We start from the raw sequence: 12678 nt of genomic DNA, 5'->3' as shown, positions 1-12678 counted from the left end.
AAATTTGGGAGAATATACTGTAGGAATGTTGAAAATAGAGGCATAAACAGATCTGCTCTCGGAGTCCCAGTCCAGGAGATTAGAGCCCAAGGAGGCAGGAAAACATTCATCAACACATGCTCATTAATGATAGTCAGCATATGTTTGCAACAGGGATGAGCTGTTGGTCAAGTTTATTACAACGCGATTATTCTCTGCTTGCTCACATTCGGTTTTGTTTATTTAATCACTTGACTGGAAAATGCTTGTGTTGTGGTTATTCTGGGTAAAATGTGAAGACAGCAGTGAGATAGATCCTTAAAAGTTTGCTCACTCTGAGCTTGCAGTTACTTAAAAAAGTAGGAACAACAATTTGATCACCAATGCAGGAATTTACAAGAATCTTAAGCATATGTGCTAGCAGGAAACTGCTGGAAGTACCAATTATTTCCCAAAGTATTCAATTAAGTTCTTAAACAGACATGTTGTAAAAAATAAAATAGAATAACTTCATTTTCATCTTCTCCATGCAACAATAGAGAACTTTTAGCCAGACTGAAACAAGGGGACACATGCCGGAGATAAAAAAAAAAAGAGGTTTTTGTTTTGTGTGATTACTGTTTGCCATGGTATCCAAAATGAACACATGAACCGTTCCTGGAAACACAACATTTACTCACCAACACAGACCCGTCCATCCAGGCCCACTGCCATCCCAGCCATACACTCACAGCGGAAGGATCCCTCCGTGTTGACGCAGTGGCCGTTCATACACATGCCTGGAGTCTCACACTCATCAATGTCTAAAACCAGATACAGCAAAATCAGACCTTTGTTTACTTTTCTTTACAAGATGAATGTTATGAAGCTCCAATTTCCTGCTTAAGCATTATTAAAGTCCTCAGGTGCTTGATTCATTAAAACCAATTGAGCCAAAACTGCTGCACAGTTTCAATTTTACGACCTCAGCTAAGAAAACATTCTGTTCCTTTCCTCTTGATCCCATCTGCGTATTACAATAATTATCCTAATGAGCGTAAACAATGATATGGTATGCAAGCATAACTGTGTTTTTATGTGTGCTCTGTCTGGTTGTGTTGGGAACAGACAGACTGTAGATAGAAATGATGAGGCCCCAGGGCCCCTTTAGACTACACATGTCATTAATGACTGCATACATCAGGACACTTCACCTACACCCTACTCCCCTATTTATTTATTCTACTATGACTTAACCAGGTCAGTGTCTCTGAGATCAAACGTCTGTATCTGAAGCCGTGTGGAGCAAAATGGCTGCAAAAGATTTGCCTAGTTGGAGATGTATTTCAAACATTACATTAATTAGTCTGTTTTGATGTTGCAAATAAGCTTCCAAACAGCATCTAGTACATATACCATAAATGGTGGATCCTCCTAATCAAACCAGTGTTTATTGTGGCATGTTTTGTCGATTTCAGGAGAAGGCCCAAATCTCTTTTCTCTTTGCATTGAACAGGTTTAGGGAAGGCTGTCTGAATCTCATAACAGGCGTGCCCCAACAGTCTGCATGTCCAGCTGGCCTGCCAGGATTCTGAGGGGGTTTTCCAGGCTTTTAGGGGGATTTTTTGGCTTGCTTGCTACATGCCAGAGAGAAAGCGACCTTACAAACTATCTAAATATGAAGGTCAAAAGAGTAAACTGACTCAAAGGTTCTACTGGTTGAAGTAGCTGGTTACATTAGAACGTAGAGATGTGACTGTAATAATCCGTGGTTCTTTCTGACAAACGCACCTACACACATGCGTCCACTGGTGTCAAGCAGGAATCCAGGTTTACAGATGCATTTGAAGCTGCCATCGTCATTGATACACAGTCCATTTAGACACATGTTCCTGATCAGACACTCATCCTGGTCTGTGGATGAACAGAAACAAATTGATAGCTTAATAGCAGTGCTTTTAGGAAAGATACACAGATATACAGAGTGTTTAAAGGCACAACCATGGTTTAGTACATTAACAACAGCTTTCATAATCGTTGACCAGAGACAAATTACACTTCTGTCTTGACAATCATATTGTAATAGAACTTGCTTGCTTTAATCAAAGTTATATTGCTGTTTTTTTACCAATGCAGCGGCTATATTCAAAACCCTCCTTCACACATTGGAGAATTGATAAGTTTCTGCCAAATCATTACACTGGCGAGCTATGTATGCTGTCAGGAAATGAAGTCCAGAGGACAAACACGAGGCAAACATAGGAACCAGGACATTTTGGACAACAAATGTTGCTTTTTAGTAGCCAACCCTTGAATTTTGGATCTTGGCGCATTCTTCAACAAAACAGCAAGTAGAATTTCCAATACACTTAAAATCTAATTCCCATGTGTCAATACTTATTTGACTAGTGTTTGAAGCTGTTCAGAGCGGCCACATTGGAAGGCGGGTGAAAGAGACGGTCATCATAGAAAGGGAGGATATTGTTTAAAATGGGGATAACTGCGAGCATTTTCTGTCCGGGAGGGTATTTATAAACAAGTTCTAAAGCAATTTGACCGTAGTTCTGATATAGAGATATATAAACTGGCCCCTTAGTCTCAACAAAAGGTTTCCTGTGATGGACTACCTATCTGACGCAAAACTTGCAAGACTTTATAGCAAACTAAAATGAATGGAAACAAATCGATGCCTGCAAGGTAGGAGAAGTAAATACGAATAATATGGAGTCCTTTGGAAAAAGGTTGGTAGTGATTTAAAATGTACATATTTTGTAGTTAATAGGCTGAAACACACAAAACCACCAGCATGATAATTTAAAAAGCTGTCGATTACGGCACATGCCTCCAACAGGCATTGGTATTAAATCACCACCTCCAACAGATCCACGGTCCATTAAACATAAACATTACACATACTGTGGTTATTACAGAAAACTACCCTTTAAAAATGTCTTAACTCCATAAATGCAGATGTCAGAACTTGACAAACCTCGACAGTTTTTTCCATCTACTGAAATCTCAAATCCAGCGTTGCAGACACAATGGAAGCTGCCCACAGTGTTCACACAGCGGCCGTTGTTGCAGATACGACCGTTGGCCACACACTCGTCCAGATCTGGCGGACACAAACACGTAGCACGGTAAACACATACATCCTCTTAAAGGTGTGTGCACATGTGTGTGTCTGTGTGTGTGTGTATGCGTAACCTCGGCACTCTGTCCTGGTTGAAGTAGTCTGGAATCCAGCGGGACACTGACAGATGTAAGACCCAGGGGTGTTCACACAATCTCCGTGTGCACACGGGCTTCTCTCGCATTCATCATCATCTGGGGGACAAACGTAAAGCTCACAAACCTTCTTCACCTTTGTGTGCCTCCAGTTTAATGCTTGAGAAACCTGCTCCTCACTCACTTACCGAAGCAATCTCCTCTATCATTCAACTTGAAGCCCATGTTGCACTCGCAGCGATAATCGGTGCCTGGCTTGGGGATACACCTGCCATTCTGGCAGAGGTTACGGTAGGCCTGGCACATGTTGGTGATGTTCTGGGTTTGGATAATACCTGACAAAAACATTCACACAAATAAAATATAATGAGAAATACTGTTTCTTTTTTTGTCTTGTTTTACATTTTTAGGATAATTGGTCAACCGAAATGAACCATACAATATGTCTGAACAAAGTAGTAAAGGAAACGTAATATCTCAACTGCTTGCAAAAGTAAATTGGCATTTCATAAGCACGTAGTCTTGCACTGCCAGATGTACTAAAGTCACTATGATTCTAATTAAGGCAAAAAAGCTCAGAGTTGTTTGAATTTCCTAAGAATAGCCTTAACTTTTCCAAGCGCCCTAGTAAAATGTTGTAAAATGCTGTTGCGGAGGATTTTGCCTAAATAAACTCTTGACATGGTCTGGTCTGCAAACTTGTCAGAAGCTTTTCTTTTTCCGCTTATATACTTTTGTATCTGTTGATACACCAATACCCAAATGAAACGAGCAGCCTTACGTCAGTGCACAATTAGAGTCTTAGTAAAAGTAACCATCATCATGTAGCTCATTAGCTGGAGGGTGTGTGTTGTGATTGCTCAAAACTAGAATTTTGAACATGGCAACAGAAGACCAATGGGTGTGGAGCAGGGGTGGGCAATTATTGTTCCCAAGGGGCCACATGAGAACAAGAGACTGTTGTGGAGGGCCGGAGCAATAGACTGAACTCAGTCCTGCTCTATATTACTCCACCTCTTATAAAATAGTAAATTGTATGGTTCTGATAAGCTGCGAGTGGTAAGAGTAAATATTATGATCAGTGGTGGAATGTAACTAAGTATATTTGCTTAAGTACAAAGTCAAGGTACTTTACTTGAGTATTTCCAGCTTTAGTTACTTTGCACATTATCATTTTTCAAACCTTTCCTAACTACCCAAACTGAACAACAGAGTACAAAGGAGTTAAAATGAACTCCACCTTAAACATCTGCAGCAGGAATAATGATCCAAACAAATATAGATTTATAATATCCATATATAATAGTACAACACTGACAGGGATCATGTTTCTGATAAATTAGTACTTTTATCACTATTGTTTGTAGTCCAATGAGCTAATTTTCTGTTTTTCCGTTCAGTGAACGAGTGACTGAAGTCAGGTTGAATGTGTGAGGTGAGATGTGAAGGACAGCTGACAGGTGATCGTCAGTGAGAGAGGCTTTGGATCTGGATTGTTAAACTTCATCATGGAGAATGTTTGTTCACATATGGAGGTCGATCCAAAGAGAACCAACATCTTCTGAGCATGTTGCTTTTGCAGCTTAGCTAGCAAAGCCTCAGATGTCCGTGTCCGCTCTGCATCACCAACACGTCCCAGGTAGCCAAAATGACGTGGCTGAGACTCGGGATGAATTACGCACACATCCACGAACGTACTAACGTACGTAAATTGAGATAAAAAACAGCAGCAGTTGCCTTCAAAATAAAAGCAATGCAGCTGTATTCCGTGCATGATGTACAATTATTTACATTTTATTCCTAATTTCCCATTGACGTCCTGTGGGCCGGTCGGTGACAGCCAACGGGACGGATATGTCCCGTGGGCCGTACAATATATGTACACGTTGTGAACCAAACAAAAGCAGAAAGTAGGAGCGTACCTGGTGGTGGTTGTCCTGGAAATGGAAGTTGTCCTGGATTTTGTCCAGGAAATGGAAATTGTGGATTTTGTCCAGGAAATGGAAATTGTGGATTTTGTCCAGGAATCGGACCATTGCCAGGGCCCTGGATGGGAATGTGACCAGGAAACACTCCAGGACCTTGCCCAGGAGTTTGACCAGGATATGGAACTGGGTAGATGCCAGGAAAGTCAGGACTCCCTGGGACACGACCAGGTATCGGCCTTCCACCGTTCCCATCGGGTATCTGGAAGCACAGTTTCTGGTAGTCCTCTAAAATGAGCACATGTGGAAAAACAACAGGAGGTTAGCTCTGTGTTGTTGAGGCGTTGAGACACATAGATGAGAACAAGAAATTTAAAGCCATGTGATGGTGAGTGACCCCACCTGTTCCGAGAATGGGGCACATTTCAGGGGTGGATCCAACAGACCAGCAGCGTCCATTATCACAGCAGCACTGCATTTTGGTCAACAGCTGCGAGTTTTGCTTGGCGCAGCGCCCGTTCAGCAGGCTAGTGTAGCAATACCCACCTCGAGAATCTGTGGGAAACATCACAGCATGAAGTTGACTTAACCGTGCTGTATGGAATATGGCATGTGTTGTCTTCATGTTGAGCATATTGGCACAAGAACAATCACAACGTAGTGGTAGATGCTTCAGATTTTCCATCATTTGGAAGCCAATAGTCATCACTTCCTATTTATGAGAACCTTTCCTACATCCTGCAGTTTCTGGCACTGTGCACTAGCATGACTAACACTCAGGTTCTTTATTAACATAAATATATCATGTCTTGTTTCACACCCAGCCCATCCAGCATATTCACATGGAGAAACTGACAGGCGACACTACTGATGCGAGTGTAGAGTTGGTTGAAAGAAAAACAGTTGGGCCCTTCAGGGGTCGGAGTAGACGTTGCTGCATGGGAAACAAACTAAAATGTTTGGCACAACAGTTTTCTGGAGCAAAAGACTCAGACATTCCTTTCTTGCAAACATCCTCTCCTGGGGGGGTAATCTGAGCGTGGGTTTGCATATGTTTGTGTGCGAATGCATGTGTGTATACATGCACGTAAGAGTATGTGCGTGTACATCTAATGGTCTATTCTGATCCAAATTCCTTCCTGGTCTGTTTTGGGTCAAACTGAGCTGAACTTGCGAGCTTAACAGGCTTTTCTGGTGATCGCGTGTGTATATGTGTGCGTGCGAGACTGCTATCAACCTCCCAGCATGCACATACTGATAGAAAAACGCACACACACTGTAATGTCAAAAAGCAAAGTCACCTGAGCACGAGAGGAGTTCGCTTTACTTCTCTCGTCATGTCTCCTCAGTTTAAAGAGAATATAGCTCATTGTTGTGGAACTAGAAACAAGTGACTACTGACCTAAATTCTACCAGCTGGAACGTTGGACAGATTTCAGTTCTTCCTGCCAGGCATAAAGGGGGAAGAACCAAAATAGGGTGGAAAAAGGAAAGCACCTTCTTTTCTCAACTGCTTCATCTCATATTTCATCTATCATAGTGACAACGAACCAAAGCAAATACAAAGCAGGCGATTATCCTTCGGAGAGGTTTGCAGCCAGTGGGACAGACAGCTCACCTATACACCTGGATCCGTCCGAGGAGGTGTAATATCCCTGGGGACACTTACAGAAGTAGCTTCCGGCAGTATTAGAGCATTCACCTACACCACAGAGACCTGGAATGTTTGAACACTCGTCCAGATCTACAGAGAGGAGAGGAGGAAATTAACAACAAAAAAAGCTATCAAGAATGTCTCAAAACATTTCAGATCACTTCCTGTTTGTTAAAAACTGCACAGTAATCCTAACTTTCGATGAAAGCGATTCAGATGAAACGTGAATGCTTTCAAAAGTGACTTGAGCACATGTTGGCAGGGACAATGGAAATAAGGCATTGTCACAGGATATTAAATCCAGGGGCCTCTGTAGCTGCTCATCCGTTAGCACCGTTGCACAAAGTCTCTTAAGAAATACACTGTAACTTAGACCCGTTCAAAATGTCTTTTACACAGTCCAGAAGTTTTCCGGTAATTATTTCTGGGCATAAAATAGCACATATTTTACTCTGCAAATGAGTGCCACAAAAGCCTGCTCAGCCTGTTTCACTAGAGTAAAACTTGGTCTGGAAATTGTCATATTCAGGTTTTAATGAGTCAATATTTTACACAAGCTAACTGTGGGTCTTTATGTGCCGAGGACTAGAAGTGATGCAGAGTGAGGGCCACTATTTACATTTACTAACTTAAGCTAACATCAGCTACCATAAGCTACTGGTCAGACCAGACCAAGTAAGGTTAAAGCAACAAAACCCTGGAGTGTATTTATTGCTCATCAACGTTTTATTTGGATGAGGTGTTATTTAGACTTTCAAAAGTTACATAGTCTCTCTTTAACACGCGTATAGTGGGGGGAAAGCCTCTTTCAAGCCTCACAATTAAGTGTTAAACAGGATTACTGAGAGAAAGCTGAGTGCTGCTTTGGTTTAATTAAACACATTTCAAGGGGAGGGCAAAGTGGCTTATGTGTGGTCTTTCCCCACAAAGTAATAATCAGAATACCGCAGCTGAGGTGAAGTTAACCACATCTAGACGGCTGTGGCTTTTAACTCTACTTTCACATTGTTAGCTGGGAGCTTTTAAAATAATTTCTTTTAGCCTACCCTGTCATTCAAGCACACACTGACAGTCAGACATTTCACAGTTTTAATGTGACGGCTGCTAGCTTAATACCTACCGTCACATTTCTGCGAGACCTCATTGAACTTGTGCCCAGCGGGGCATTTACATTCAAAGGATCCCACTGTGTTGATACAGTTTCCTCCTTCACAGATGCCAGGGATGGCCTGGCACTCATCCACATCTGTACATACAAAGCACACAAATTAATTCACATTCTAACACACACACACACACACACATGGGCACACATTACTTAAATGTACAAAACAAGGAAAATGATAAAGAGATGATAAAAAATAAACTCAGGGGCAAGAGGGCAACACACACACGGACTAACATTAACACAGAAATCTGCACACGTTTGGATGTGCCTGGATAGAAACTGGGTCTGTTTTAAGAGTCTGGCTCTGACCTTCCTGCAATCAAGTGAGTGACAAGGGAAAAGAGAGAGAGAGAAAGAGAGAGAGAGAGAGAGAGAGAGAGAGAGAGAGAAAGGAATGTCTCCTGCAAGAGGAACAGAAATCAAAGCCAAGTAGACCACGGAAGAGATAGAAATATAGAAAAGACAGGTCTACAGTTAGACAGAAGGTAATAGTTGTGATCACATACAAAGAATAACATGAAGATTTACTTCCAAAGGAGGGACACTCTATCAATCGATCCACCCAATAACTTTTGGGAGAAAAAAAAAACTTAAATTCTTTGTGAGTTGCGTTGATGAAAGTAATGAAAGTAATTTAATGAATTTGACAGAAAAAAAATGTAGGTCTCAGGCTGAAAACCTCCAGGAGGCTGTGACCTGATGCAGTCTCAGAGCACTCCATGTTGCTCTGGGTCCTGGCTCAGGTCCGCCTCCCCTGCAGAGGTTCTGATGTTGTTGGGTCTGGAGCAGACAGGCCGTCTTACCATAAATGAGCTCTCCCACGTGGCACCGCCACTGACCCGTGTTACTGACTCTGACAGTCCCGCCACAGCGGGTGTATGCGGGCATTCCATACACATGTGGGAGGCACTGCCACCCACCCCAATTTAACCCAATTAGAACTAATCCTCTGGAGAGGGGATGATGGGTAGGGATGATGGGACGACAGAGGGAGAAGGAGTTAAAATGGCAGAGAGGATAGAAGCAGCACTTCACCTGAAGAAGGAGGGGGAGGGAGGGTGACAGAGAGACAAAAAACAGACAAAAATGGAAAAAGAGACAGAGATGATGAGGAACAGACTTTACCTTGGCACGCCCCGGTGCGGTGGTTTGGTATGAACCCTCTGCGGCAGGGTTGAGGCTGGGCTGGGCACATCTCACAGGGGTGACCCCACGCCCGTCCCACTGTGGCACAGCACAAAGTCTTTGTGCACACAATGCCTGTGAGCTGGCCCTGACACATCTGGTTATGCACCGAGGCGAAGCACGGCCCAGTGCGGTAGTCTGCAGAGGCAAAGCAAGAGTTCGTTTTTGTGGAAACTTAAATTAGTTTCTTTATTTCCAGTACAAACGCAATGCAAAACAGCAAAGTTTGGTTGCCAGTCTTACACGTAAAAAGGAAGAGAAATTTTGGTAGAACACTAAATTTGTCAAATACTTCAACCAAAATTGTGACAAAGAAAGCTTAAGTTTATAATCCTGTAAAACCTAGAACCCGAACTTGATTCTGTGAGTGAATGATTGTGAAATTACACAAACAGAAACGCTCAAACTGAATGCAATTTTGCATGACATTCACAACTCCCTTACACTCTATGTGATGAAAGGGTTGCAGAGCGGACAGTAACACACTCCATAAAGAATGCATTGTCTGTTCCTGGCATTTTAATCGGTCTGGCTCTCAGGTGCATTGTACGTGCGTGTGTGTGTGTGTGTGTGTGTGTGTGTGTGAGTGTGTGTGTGATAGAGAAAAGCAGAGATAGGGAAAGGGTCTGGAAAACCTTTTAAAGTTGTGTGGGCGGATGTGGAGAGTAAAAGACACAAGCTAGAATAAACAGAGACAATGAAAAATCAGTCTGGTGCACACGATATATGATCATCAGTTCTTTAGTTGCCTGTATTGTGTTTGAAGGCAATATCACAAATTCACCATGGAGAGTGCTGCTTTTTCTCATTTTTCTCGTAATACACAATCTAGGGAATTGATCATCCCTAAGGCCAGCAGGGGCTGATTGACAGGGCAGTACAGTGGGTGATTTTGGCCGCTAGCAACAGCAGCCAGGAATTACAGACTAAATAGCTTAAATATGAGCTCAAGTGTGTGAAGAAAGTCCCATCGTCAAGATTCTTCACCTCACCTCCCCTTCAAACTGGTTTATTCCTCATTCCCTTGATCCCATTGCTTGCATGCATCTAACCCCTCACTTCATCCTCTCTCCAAACACCACTCCTTAGCTGCAAACTCCCCACAGATTTAACAAAATCACTGAATCTTATCAGGTGAGGATCTGGAAGATGGCGAAACAGAGATAGGGGGCGGAAAGAAAGAGAGAGTGAAAAACTCATCCCTCCCAAAAGAATCTGGCCGAGATCCAGAAGCAAAAATCATTTCCACATTTCACGGCAGACAACAGACGGCGAGAGGAAAGAGGGAGACCAGTTCCAACAGTGCAGTCGTTTAAAACAAACGAGACATTGTGCGTTTCCCGTGTGGACAGGGGCCCAGCCCAGATCCGTCACGTGCACCACAGCCTCCACGGTCTCTCTGCCTGTGGCACCAGCGCTGTGTGAAACAGAACTGGGTCATCTCTCCTGCTCTTTCCCACTCACTCCTGCTCTGGCTCAACTGGGGACCAAATGCTTTTAATCCTTAGTCTACTTCTCTGTTCACCCAGCGGAGGAATGTAACTAAGGACATTCAATTACAGTTTTGAGGTACTAGTACTTTACTTGATTATTTCCATTTTGTGCAACCTCTACACCAGGGAGCTACCAGAAAGCTAGTACTTGCTATTGTAACAGAACTATAACAATATAGTCCAAGAACAACAAGTTTGACATCGCACCAGCTGGAACATTTAAGGAATAGTTTAACATTCTAGGAAATACAAGAGTTAGATGAGAAGATTGATTGTCCTGCACAAAGGCCCCTGTAAAACCGCAACCTGTTGTTTTTACAGTTCCGTTTTTCTACAGCTTAAACAAACAAGGTAAAACATGCTAATTAGTGAACTTTAGTGGTGCAGGTCGGCAGGTAGGACAGTTACTTTAAGAGAGAGCCATGCTAGTTGGTACTAAACTAAGCTTTATATTCAACAGACAGATATGAGAGTGATATCATTCTTCTTGATCTCTATGCAAGAAAGCTAATGATTGCATAGCCATTCCTTTTAAAATCGATCAATCTATGACCTACATACACTACATAATCATAAACAAGACATCAGCGAGAAGATTGGCTATTTCTATATAATTATTCATAATGTTTGTCATCAGTACCACTGGGTCGGATTACGCGCAAAATCAGATGAAATCATGCAGGTTCACAAGTAAGTCAAGTGGGGCCTCCGGCAGTGACCAGCCCACCGCGGACAGACCCAGATACGGCTACGCTGTCGCCTTCGACCTGCAGTCGGAAGCTCCGGCGGGAGGAGGAGAGCCCCGTAGCAGCGTCTCCTTTTCCTGCCAGGAGCAGAGCTTTGCCTCGTTGCTCTGACACCACGCTGCTAGAGAAAAGGGAGGCACGGGAGAACCAGAACCAGGACTGAGTGGGGCAGATTGTCAGATCCTGTTGCATTAAAATTTGAGGTTTTCTAAAGGGACACTGGTGGTGGGAAACACCACCACTTTCATCCACAAGGACCCCCAAAATGAAAGTTCCTTGTATTAACTTTAAGCAAAACTTTTCTGCAGACAACAAACACAAGTTGCCAGGTATCGTCTGTATTTACTTAAAGCCTACATTATGTGCCTTACCTACAACAACAAAGCAATACACCCTATAGGAAAAAGCAATTACAGGAGCTATGGAAAGTTTTTACATGGCGCCCGAATAAGTACAGCAGACTGTGTAAAGAACTCAAGTTTCTCTTTTCATCAGATTAAGGTTTATGTGTTATTACAGTCGGGCTGCCACACATAATCCATCTGACATAATATCTGCTCATTACAGCTGTTAGTGGAGGAGAGCAAACACTAAAAACACAAAGATCTGAGCATGAAAGAATGCAAATACAAGTGCAGCACTTAAACAGTCAGCTGAGGTAAACAGGGAGAGGCGGACAGCTGTATGGTGAAAGTGTTGTCATTTCATCTGTCATCTCACTGTCTCTCTGTGAACTGCATACATCTGGGGGATCCACCCACGTCCTGTACATCTGGGAGCAATCGCATATGTTCACACACAAAAACACACACACACACACACACACACACACACACACACACACACACACACACACACACACACACACACAGAATCTAAGCCAATGTCCCAGCCCCTCATTTGCAGTCTAGCCAGAGATGATCTCAACAGACCAAAACTTGCAAAAATGCCGCTCTTGTTTTTGCTTAACTGCTCTACTTTTGGAAGCATGTTTGCATATTATGGTAGCTGCTTCAGTAAACATGCATCTCAATATGGGAGCAGATTTCTCTGCACAGACAATTTCATGTCTGTGCAGAGGTTCAGTTAATTTTGGAACAAAACAGAAATGCTGGCTTCCTCAATGATCGGTGAGTTTATGCACAACAACAGCCTCGGTGTGAACAGGAGGGAAGCCCGCAGGGAAGTTGGTTAAAAGAGTTTCCTGGATTAACTCCAACATTTTTGTACACAGACACACACAAAAATCCATCTAGCTTTTCCATATCCACCCTTCTCCAATCTACCTCCTTGCAGATGGTGTTCACAGCATCCTTACATG

The 12678-nt window shown here is 42.9% G+C and overlaps 1 protein-coding gene across 1 annotated transcript in view; it reads right to left on the bottom strand.

Moving 5' to 3' along the window:
• The window catches only part of fbn1 (fibrillin 1), a 58391-nt gene that overhangs the window by 36105 nt on the left and 9608 nt on the right, over nucleotides 1–12678 (bottom strand). The window contains exons 6-15 of the mRNA XM_076078764.1: nucleotides 9059–9256; nucleotides 7886–8011; nucleotides 6730–6855; nucleotides 5514–5666; nucleotides 5109–5399; nucleotides 3375–3521; nucleotides 3166–3285; nucleotides 2948–3073; nucleotides 1750–1872; nucleotides 660–782 (exon numbers count right to left, since the gene is read on the bottom strand). Of these exons, the coding sequence (XP_075934879.1) occupies nucleotides 660–782; nucleotides 1750–1872; nucleotides 2948–3073; nucleotides 3166–3285; nucleotides 3375–3521; nucleotides 5109–5399; nucleotides 5514–5666; nucleotides 6730–6855; nucleotides 7886–8011; nucleotides 9059–9256 (1533 nt within the window). The remainder of the gene's footprint in view (nucleotides 1–659; nucleotides 783–1749; nucleotides 1873–2947; nucleotides 3074–3165; nucleotides 3286–3374; nucleotides 3522–5108; nucleotides 5400–5513; nucleotides 5667–6729; nucleotides 6856–7885; nucleotides 8012–9058; nucleotides 9257–12678) is intronic.

This window comes from Anarhichas minor, unplaced genomic scaffold, assembly GCF_050575085.1.
Source record: "Anarhichas minor isolate MPS153535 unplaced genomic scaffold, ASM5057508v1 ptg000067l, whole genome shotgun sequence".
NCBI classification, from domain to species: domain Eukaryota; kingdom Metazoa; phylum Chordata; class Actinopteri; order Perciformes; family Anarhichadidae; genus Anarhichas; species Anarhichas minor.
The sequence above is the reverse complement of the archived record's forward strand: the minus strand, read 5'-3'. Positions and strand labels throughout refer to the sequence as shown.